This window comes from Leptonychotes weddellii, chromosome 9, assembly GCF_054177405.1.
Source record: "Leptonychotes weddellii isolate Sample4059 chromosome 9, ASM5417740v2, whole genome shotgun sequence".
In the NCBI taxonomy this organism is placed as follows: Eukaryota; Metazoa; Chordata; class Mammalia; order Carnivora; family Phocidae; genus Leptonychotes; species Leptonychotes weddellii.
In genome coordinates, this window is record NC_138377.1 from 52,684,231 (window position 1) to 52,695,382 (window position 11,152).

Genomic DNA, 11,152 nt, shown 5'->3' on the forward strand with positions numbered 1-11,152 from the left:
AACTAACCCAGGGCACCTGGGTGGCTCAGTCGTTAAGCGTCTGCCTTCGGCTCAGGTCATGATCCCAGGGTCCTGGGATCGAGCCCCATGTGGGGCTCCCCACTCCGCAGGAAGCCTGCTTCTCCCTCTCCCACTCCCCCTGCCTGTGTTCCCTCTCTCACTGTGTCTCTCTCTGTCAAATTAATAAATAAAGTCTTAAAAAAAAAAAGAAACTAACCCACTCAGAGAGGATAGTAAACAATGATGACATACATATATACAGACACACTTGCATGTATGTGCATGCGTGCGTGTGCACACACACACACACACACACGACTAGGTTGAAATCTAAGGGGAAGAAAGACACAGAAACCTGAAGTGAACACCGGCCACTTTTGCTTTTGGATATCTGCCCCCAATCCTGGTGATCTTGAATTTCTGTTTTGATGACCTCATGGGGAAAGAGGAACAAATCGTAATCCTAAACTGGCCCTATTTCCTGAATTGGATGGTGGCTTCATGGTTGCTTGGAAAATTGTACATAAGTGGTTTAGGAACTTCCCTATATGTGCATTATACTTCACAATATTTCAAAATGTATTTAAAAAATCTGACAAGAGAGGAATGACTTAGGCAAAGGGAAATCATATAAGAATTATGTAGATGTTTTGGAAGAACAGAGAACAAGCAAGTGTAGCTGGAACATGATGAACAATGGGGACAATGGTGGAAGATTCATTCATACATTCATTGACTCATTTATGACAAGTATGACCTTTTTTAATGGAGCTTTCATTGGGTAGGAGACAGGCAAAAAAACCCACAAATAAATGAGCAAGATAATTTCAGAGATTAATGATTGCTATAAAGAAAACAAAATAGGTTGATGTCACAGAAAAAACACTGGGGGTAGAGGGTTGCTTGGTGGGATAATGGAGATGGGGTCACCTAGAAAGATCTCAGTGAGGTGCTGGCAATTGAACTGAGATCAGAGGGACAAGATAAAACTATAAAGGGGCATAGAAGCCAGTGCCTGGAGGTCTCAGTAGGAATTTTGAGCTTTATTTTAGGAGCAATGGAAAGCCATTAAAGTATTTACACAGAAGAGGGAGATAATTATACTAAGGTTCTTAAAGATCATCCTGATGACTCTGTGATGAATGGTTTCCAGTGAGTAAACATATGATAGGGGCTGACTAGGATGCCAAAGTAGAGACATACAACTGGATCTATTCAAGTTATACTATAGACTTAGAATTGAATATTCCTTTCATAAACTCCCATACAGACACTACTCCCTGAAAGAAATCATCAATCACTGGGCCCTATCTTGTTAGCTACCATGATTTGGCTGGTGAATGACAAATGACTGAAGCTGGATCAGTCAGAACCCTTTCTTAGGATATTCCTAATGGAGCTGGAGTGGAAGATTCTCCTTCTTTAGTAGAATGTTGTAATGCCATGAGAACTGCTAGTAATCTTGTTCAAGATTGTTTGGAGGAAAGCAGAAGGTAGCAGGAGAGGATGCAACTATGAAGAGAGAGGAGAAAGGGAGAGAGACTGAGACCAATCCTTGTGTGAAAGAATCTCCTGGCTGCTGTGGTTTTAGCAGTACTTTGACTATTGGAACCATTTCAGGATTTTTCCCAGTTACACAAATCATATTAATTCTCTTTTGCATTTAGCTAATTCAACTTGGATTTCTGTCAATTGCAACTGAAAAAAACCTGGGCAGTATTAGAGGTGAGGGAGCTGGAGGTGAGCACCTTGGGGAATAGGTGTGCCATTTACCAAATAGATGAAGGCAAGATGAGAAGTTGGCTAAGGAAGAACCAAAGTATTGTTGAGAAAATGAGAATTTGAAATACCTATGAGATATCAAAGTGGAAATATTTAGATAGTGGATATTTGTTTTTGTTTTCTTTAATTTTATTCTTTTTTTTCTTCAAATTTTTATTTAAGTTCTAGTTAGCATACAGTGCAATATTGGTTTCAGGAGTAGAATTCAGTGATTCATCACTTACATACAATACCCAAGGCTCATCATACCAAGTGCCCTCCTTAATGCCATCACCCATCTAGCCCATCCCCCACCCACCTCCCTCCATCAACCCTCTGTTTGTTCTCTATCATGAAAAGTCTCTTATGGTTTGTTTCCCTCTCTCCTTTTTTTCCCCCCTTCCCATATGTTCATCTCTTTTGTTTCTTAAATTCCACATGTGAGTGAAATCATATGGTATTTGTCTTTCTCTGACTGACTTATTTTGCTTAGCATAATATACTCTTGCTCCATATATGTTGTGCAAATGGCAAGATTTCATTCTTTTTGATGGCTGAGTAATATTCCATCATATATATATCACATCTTCTTTATCCATTCATCAGTCAATGGACAAGTAGTGGATGTTTGAATTTAGAGTTCAGCCAAGAGGAATGGAATGTGGTTATAAGTGTGGGCATCACTGTCAAAGAGTTGATATCCCAAACCATAGGATGATATGAAATGAATTAAATGAGGGAGAGACTCAGTGGAAAGAGAAGAGGACCCAGGACTAGGTCCTGAAGAACTCCAAGATCTATGGACCTGATGCCATAGATGAAATAGATGCCAAACTTTGACAAAGGAGGTCTGCAAGCTGCCCACCATGCCCCCACCGCCATTCGGCTGTAGTTTGTTTGCTGGCTGATGTTAACTAACACTGTAAGTTTCACCTTCATTGTCATCTGTCAAAAAAAAAGGCTGAGTGAGGAATGTGTGTGAGTATGTGTGTGTGTGTATGTGTGTGTAACTGTGTGGCTTAAAGTAATGATACTGATTTTCAAGGGAAGCTCATAAACTGGCTCTGTAGGCAATTTTGAAAAACATATCTGAGTAATAGGATAAACATTTATACTTTAGAACTTGTTAGGCATTTGGATTATAACAAGCCTTTTGTGTGCATGACTCATTCCTCCATTATTTCTTGATTATAAACTTGGCGATGAGGAAGTGTACTAATTCTGTGATGGCCACCAGAGAATAATTTTTTTATATTACCTCCAGGGTACATGGAATAAGGTCAGCACTGTCTGTTTAGAAAGCAGTTTGAATGAAGGAGCTGCAAGTTTAATGTGTTTTTTTTTTAAGTTTCTTATTTCTGTACTTAGTCATGTTGTTCACTAAACCAGAAGGGTATCTATCACTGTGACATACATTTCTGAGCTGGCTGACTATATATGAATGAATGCAGATGTCGTAGATACAACACAACCTAAAAGAACTCTTTATCTAGTCAGCTGTATATGAATTTCCTGGGTTATGAGTCTGTATGATCTGTTGGGTTAGGGGTCAAACCATATATCCTGATTAAGTCATAATGATGATTAGGAGTTGTGTTTTCAGCAAATACAGCTACCAGACTTTATCATTTATTAAGCATTTCATGGACAGTTGGGACATAAAATTTAAAATTTTCTCAGTTAAAAGTATAAAAATATTGGTCACTGATCATTTTTTTAATGTCCAGTACAGTTCTAAAAGGCTACATATTTTCACAATTCTTAGTCTCTAGTTTAGATTAGCTTCTGAATGCCATGTTCTCCTAATGGAATGTTGTCTCCTTCTCAATTTCCTCTGGAGTATTTTTATATATCTTAACTGAACTGAAAAATATGCTAAGACCCAGATGTTTTATTTCTACAATTACAGAATTTATTTAGTGAGGATCAGTTACTTTACAAATTTATGAGATTACTTAAGATGTGATTAGTAAAATTTTATCTTCATTTTTGTTTCTGATATTTTAAATTAAATAAAATTGAAAATATTGGACTAGACTTACTCTCCTTATATATTCTCTTTAGTTCTTTAGATGGCATAGTTTAAATGAATGAACCAATAAATATCATACATGATTCTTATTAATAATACACAGATTGTCTGAAAAGTCTGGAAACATTGGGAAAATATTTTATTTATTATGCTTTTTCAGATGAATAATTAGCTTAAATTTAGAAATGTGTTACCTGCAAAAGAATAGGGGGATCAAAAGAAAATACATTTTGAAAATGTAACTAACATCTTGATTTTATTTTTATTTTACATTTTGAAACTTAGATGTTCAGAATCAGATTAATTATAATTTTTATTCATGTCATTCTCTCATCATTTGTTCAGATATAGCTGCATTTATTTTGTTAATTGCTTAATTATTTATTTTTAATAATGGAATAGTTATCCACAAAGTCACTATCCAAAACAAAAGCTGAAACTCTAACAACAGCTCACATCAAATCCTGCTTCCTCAACGAGTCCATCACCCTCTTCTCTCCCACCCAAAGGACCCATCACCCAAAATCTCATACTCATTGTTCCTTTTATCTCATTGTATTGTAACTATTTTTTTCCTAAAACATACACAAATATATATATTTAGTAGTTTTTTTTTTAATTTACAAAAAGAATGTCAGACTTTGTATAATCTTTTGGAAATTTTGTCATTTAGTATTGTATTGATAAGATTAATTCATATGGTTACTTGCAGCTATAGTTTATTCATTTCCATTACTACTATATATTCATTGAGTGCATGTGTCACGGTTTACTTATCTACCATCTGTTGCTGGACACTTGGATTCACTCTGGTTTTTGTTAATATGAACAGTGCTGCTATAAACATCCGTTTACATACCTTCTCTTATACATGTGCAAGAGTTTCTGTTGAGAATACACCTGGGCACAGAAGTGCTGGGGTATAGAAAATATAAGATTTTAAGAAAAAAATGCCAAGCTTTTCCAAAGTTGTTGCTCTCATCTGTAGCATATAAAAGGACCTGTGGACCCACACTTGATATAATGAAAATTTTAAATACTTGGAATCCAGTGGAGGTAGAATGGTATTCTATTACGACCTTAATAAACATTATTTTAAAATAAAAACAGGGGGGAGCGCCTGGGTGGCTCAGTCGGTTAAGCCGCTGCCTTCGGCTCAGGTCATGATCCCGGGGTCCTGGGATCGAGCCCCGCATCGGGCTCCCTGTTCAGCGGGAAGCCTGCTTCTCCCTCTCCCTCTGCCTGCCTCTCTGCCTACTTGTTCTCTCTCTCTCTCTGTCAAATAAATGAATAAAATCTTTAAAAAATAAATAAATAAATAAAATAAAAACAGGGGTGCCTGGGTGGCTCAGTTGGTTAAGTGTCTGCTTTTGGCTCAGGTCATGATCCCAGGGTCCTGGGATGGAGCCCCTCATCGGGCTCCCTGCTCAGCAGAGAGCCTGCTTCTCCCTCTCCCTCACTGCTCCCCCTGCTTGAGCTCTCTGTCGAATAAATAATAATCTACAATAAAATAAAATAAAAAACATTCCTTCATTTCTAGTTTTTTCAGGAATACTATACATTTTAAAATGTGGTATTGGTATATAGATCAATACAAAGTAATTAATTACAAAATAACCTATACTTACTTAGAGTTATTTATTTATTTTTTCGGGTAACTCTCCTCTCACATTACTGCAGACATGGCCAGGACTGTGATATGCAGTCATTTCGGCCATTGTGTTCTCTTCTGGTATCCCACCTCCCAAATGGCAGAATGCCAGGGAGTGAGATCATGTATTTGCTATAAGCTCTCCAGTCATTCATTCTTTCTTAGTCTAGAAGCTTCACCTCATCCCAAGTGATTTAAAAAATATCTGAAAGATTTCCATTGCCTACTTAGGTTTATGAAAGGTTTTATTTTATTAAAATTTATAGTGCTACATGGACACATTTATGAACACATAGTCATTTGATTGCAAAGGTATATAGAGTTGGCCCACATGATTGTGTTTTTAAAATCCATTCAGTTAGATTTCTAGATTTTCATGTTCCTTTCTCATAAGACACTTAGTTACTTAATTTAAATGCAAAGTCATGTTTAAGGTGACATGGCCATCTGAAATGAAGGACTAATTTGAATGTCTTTTAAATTGGAAAACAGTAAGGGTAGTAGAGAAATCCTGCTGCAGAACTCCATAGTCAGCAAAAGCAAGGTAAGTGTGATGATGGTTCATGTGTTTGCTATCATTTGTTAACATACATAGAATTTCCAAGAGGAAAAGAAGAGTGAGAGTAGTGGTAAAATTGAGGTGGGGACATAAAGATGTGATCCTGAGGCCTTCCTTCCTACCCCTCCTCAATCATCTGAACAGTCTAATCCAGCACAAGAAAGTGAGTTTAAAAGTGTGGTATGCATTAGTCATGGAATGGCAACTTTCATTCTGATTGTAGATATTTAAAAGCATCCTGCATGTTAAGTGGGCTTAGTTGAAACTGTTTGTACTTCTATTACAATGTATTTGGTCACTGTGAGCCAAGATAGATAATGTATTTCCTAAAATGGTATAGAATTGCCTAAGTTGCTAACAAGAAAATCTTTCCATAGACTCTACAGTGTTTAAACTTGTCTTCCTTTACTCATCTTTAATTCCTCCCCACTTCCAATTGAGTTAATTGCTTATATTTTTAAGAAACTGGAACTCTGAAGAAATTGATTCACCCATCTTTTAAGTGACAGGGTATTTTTTAACAGTATATAATATGTATTATAATGTAATAAATAATTTAATTTAAGAGTACTGAACTCTAGTGTTCCTTAAAGGGGACTTTTACAACTTAGGATACAAATATTGGCCCTCAGTCACAGGAGAAAATGATATTAAAATAGTTCAAGGATAAAGTTACACATGCGGTAGTTGTTCTCAAATATTAATAAGGCCACGATCTCATTTTTTTTTAAAGATTTTATTTATTTCTTTGACAGAGAGAGACAGCGGGAGAAGGAACACAAGCAGGGGGAGTGGGAGAGGGAGAAGCAGGCTTCCCGCGGAACAGGGAGCCCAATGCGGGGCTCGATCCCAGGACTCTGGGATCATGACCTGAGCCAAAGGCAGACGCTTAACGACTGAGCCACCCAGGCGCCCCCAATCTCGTTTTTATATAACATGTAAGCTTGAAGAAGTTATGAACCAATATCGTGGTAAGGAAACCTAACTACACAACAGTTAAGATCTATGGCCATTATTTTTCATTTAGGCCTAGAAGTACATTTCCTTTCCTGAGTGAACCGATATGCCATTTCAAGGAGAAACAAATGGAAGCAAAAAATAAACTTCAAGGCAAGCTATGACTGAAGACGCAGGATTACCCATTTATGACATCCCAAAGGAACTCTAAATTCTTTCACTAGCTATTAGCCCACAGGAATCTCCTTTGGCAGAACAGAGAAACAGAGCCCGGGAGACTGGCTCTTCAATAGTGCTGCTTCTGGTGGTGAAGGGAGATGCTTATATTTCTCCCGAGGTTCTTTCCCCGCCCCAGTCTCCCGCCCGATGAAGACTGGAGCCCTCTACACATTGTTGTGAAGCCAACTCGACTGACCCGGACGAAGCACAATGGGCGGGCGTGGGCTGTCAGCTAGTTCCTCGTTTCCAGTCCTTCCTATCAATGTTCACCCAAGTGTTTTGGGATCTGAGCTCCTGAAACTTTCTAATGGGGGCGGGAAAGGATACGTTTCTTCCCAGTAGCGACTTTCTTTCTTTTTCTCCTGCTGTAAGCGGGGTGTTTGACCTGGTCGACTGTGTTCCCAGTGCCCTGGCGCCAGCTGTGTTCTTGACCCCAGAATAAATCAGGGCTGCACCGGGCCTGCCAGAGCTCCGGACACATTTCCTGTCGGGACCTAAGGAAAGCTGTTTGCCGCCAGGACGGTGGTGGGGATTCTTGGCAGTTGAGGGCTCTGGCGGGAGTGGGGCGGGGGAAGAGGGGGAGAGCCAGCTGTAGGGGGCGGTGACCGCGCTCTTGGGACAGCTCCTCGCCCTCGGGCGGGACAGAGCCAAGTTGGGAACAGCTGTGGGAGCAGGGCCTCCAAGATGAGGCCGGCGCTCGCCCTGTGCCTCCTCTGGCAGGCTTTCTGGCCTCGGCCTGGCCGCGGCGAGCACCCCACCGCCGACCGCGCGGGCTGCTCGGCCTCTGGGGCCTGCTACAGCCTGCACCACGCTACCATCCAGAGGCTGGCGGCCGAGGAGGCCTGCAGTCTGCGCGGCGGGGCGCTCAGCACCGTGCGCGGGGGCGCCGAGCTCCGCGCGGTGCTTGCACTCCTGCGGGCAGGCCCGGGGCCCGGAGGGGGCTCCAAAGACCTTCTGTTCTGGGTGGCGCTGGAACGCGGGCGATCCCACTGCACCCTGGAGAACGAGCCGTTGCGGGGTTTCTCCTGGCTGTCCCCCGACGTCAGCGGGTCCGAAAGCGACACGCTGCAATGGGTGGAGGAACCCCAACGCTCCTGCACCTCTCGGAGCTGCGCGGGACTCCAGGCCACCCGGGGGATCGAGCCCGCAGGCTGGAAGGAGATGCGTTGCCACTCGCGCGCCAATGGCTACCTATGCAAATACCAGTTTGACGGCTTGTGCCCTGCGCCGCGCCCCGGGGCCGCCTCTAACTTGAGCTACCGCGCGCCCTTCCAGCTGTACAGCGCGGCGCTGGACTTCAGTCCCCCAGGGACCAAGGTGAGTGCGCTTTGCCCCGGGCAGCTCTCCATCACAGCCACCTGCATCGCAGACGAGGTCAGCGCGCGCTGGGACGGGATACCCTCGGGGGCCGAGCTCTGTCCCTGTCCCGGGAAGTACCTCCGTGCTGGCAAATGCGCGGAGTTCCCTAACTGCCTGGACGACTCGGGAGGCTTTGCCTGCGAGTGCGCCTCGGGCTTCGTGCTGGGGAAAGATGGACGTTCTTGCGTAACCAATGGGGAAGGACAGCCGGCCCCTGAGGGGACCAAGGTGCCCACCAGGCCGGCCACTGCTGCCAGCCCGGTCCCGAAGAGAACGTGGTCGCCCACAGTACATGAGAAGCCAGGAGAGGTACCGCATGTCCCTGGACAAGGCAGTTCAGCAACATCTATTCCCGAGATTCCTCAGTGGGGAGCACAGAGCACGATGTCTACCCTTCAGACGTCCCCTCAAGCCAATTCGAAGGCCGCCATCACCTCTTCAGGAAGCGTGATTCCCAAGTTTAATTCCACGTCTTCCTCTGCCATTCCCCAACCTTTCGACTCCTCCTCCACCGTGGTCTTCATACTTGTGAGCATAGCGGTCGTAGTGTTGATTATCTTGACCATGACAGTGCTGGGGCTTTTCAAACTCTGCTTCCACAAAAGCCCTTCCTCCCAGCCAAGAAAGGGGCCCTTGGCCCAGCCGGCCATGGAGAGTGATGCTGAAGCCGCTGCTCTGCGTTCCAATTCTGTACATTGCACAGACAGTGGGGTGAAGGTGGGGGACTGTGGTTTGCGGGACAGAGCAGAGGGCGCTTCGCTGACAGGGTCCTCTCTTGGCTCTGGTGACACATAGGGAAACGGGACAATGGGCACTTCTTCTGAGCAGAGTTTTTCACTTTCAATGAAAAGGGAAAAGAAGAGGAACTTATTTATGGGACTATTCTTATAGAAAATCCCCTTCCCCCAAATTCCCTCTCCTTCACTGAGGAGCCAAACTGAACTGGACGCTCATTGCCTGAAGGTGGAAGAGGTCAAAGTGCCTTATGGTGGTACTGAGGGCTGGGATCCTACTGGGGAGAGGTGTTTACTTGTGCTGATTCTGGGGGACTTGGAGAAGTGGTTGAACTTTTAAGATATTGCAAGCAAATAGAAAACAATACAATTTTAAAAAATTTAACCAACATGGAAAGGAAACTGTCTATATTGTTCAGGCTGGACATATATTGGTTTGAAATTCCCAGGCAAAAAATAAAGGATTGCTGATAACCCACACTCAAATATCATTGGTCTCCTGGAGGATTGATTATTTAGGAAAAACAACTGAGGGGCATGCTGAGACTAGCAACAAGAGTTGCTGCTCTTAGACTGAAGGGGAAATTTTCAAGTCCTTGTAATGAGGAGTAGATCTTTAACAACTAGCAACTTTTTCCTTGGTTCTTTTATACTTTGTTTTCAAAGTCACTACTACTTATGTGCTCTGCTATAAATCCAAACTGTAGTGTTGCCAGAGTAGCTGGCTCCGGAAGCAAATTATAGTTGACCACCAATTTAAGTGTTTACTGTGTGTCCTTGCTCAAGGAAACAAATGATTTGTGTTTTCCTTTTCCAGTGTTTGTGCTCTCCAGTGTAATGACCTTCCTAACCAAATAGCCCTCTCCTAAACATCAGGATGCTGATCCTCACTTCCAATTATGGCGATGTTAATTTCCAATTAAAACGTTAATGCTAAGTATTGATTTGAAATCTTCTGGGTGCATTAAAGCAAAAATGAGCTGGATTTCTTCCAAAGTTGCTAGGTTTTTATGCACTATTTAATCCATGAAAAAACTTCAATTCCAAACTATTTCCTTACCTCCCTTAAAGAAAGTGTGCAGTGACCGTATATGCCTATCTTCAATGTTTATAATTTAACAACAGGCATGGTAACAGCTCTCCATAAGAATTAACAGCATAAGAAATAAGTGGTAAATACAAATATTTAGCATCTTGTTATGACTTGGGGCATTAGAAAGTAATCTAAATGAAGCATTCATCTAAAAAACAATTAAGATGTAATAATAATCACTATCTAGGAAAGTTGAGACCCCTAAAAAATTTCCCGCTTCTATTAGTATGCTAAGACTTTAAACCTAAGTGTGTGGGGGTTGTTACATGGAGAGAGGAGAAACAAGCTTAGTAACCAGGAAGAATGAAAACAGGAAGTTTGCACTGTATTTTTATAGGACCGTTTTGATGTTCTTAAGTGTACAATGTATAAAATACATATATAAAATACATATGGTATTGTAACATTAAAGGAATAAAGTAATAGGTAATTTGCTTCACATACTAAATATATGTCTAGATATAAAAAAAATCGCAATGAATTAGAATTAACATTTGAAGGAAATTTTAAACAATATCATTTCACAAGAAAACTAGAATCAGGTAAGTAATGCCTTACTCAATGTCCCTAACTTGTCAGTGTGTCTCAGTTCACCTCAGTTGTGGTGTTTAATCCTTACTCTTTACTACGTGACCTCTCTGTAAGAAGGTAACTATTTGAATAGAATATATGATCCTTTCTTTTGTAACTTGAAAAATAGGTCCTTCTATAAATGAACTGAACTGTAAATTATCTATAGTTATAATTATAAATATATCTAAAGCTATCTATATCTGTGCGTGCATGT

The 11,152-nt window shown here is 41.6% G+C and overlaps 1 protein-coding gene across 1 annotated transcript; it reads left to right on the forward strand.

The window, feature by feature from the left end:
• The first annotated feature begins 7,795 nt into the window (after positions 1–7,795).
• Positions 7,796–9,763, forward strand: CLEC14A (C-type lectin domain containing 14A). The gene has a single exon (XM_006752194.3). The coding sequence runs from the start codon at positions 7,864–7,866 to the stop codon at positions 9,331–9,333; it is 1,470 nt and encodes a 489-aa protein (XP_006752257.1). The 5' UTR covers positions 7,796–7,863; the 3' UTR covers positions 9,334–9,763.
• Positions 9,764–11,152: the final 1,389 nt, after the last annotated feature.

Bases quoted from the DNA above. Each gene is read 5' to 3' on its own strand.
- CLEC14A (XM_006752194.3), top strand. From the start codon at position 7,864: ATGAGGCCGGCGCTCGCCCTGTGCCTCCTCTGGCAGGCTTTCTGGCCT.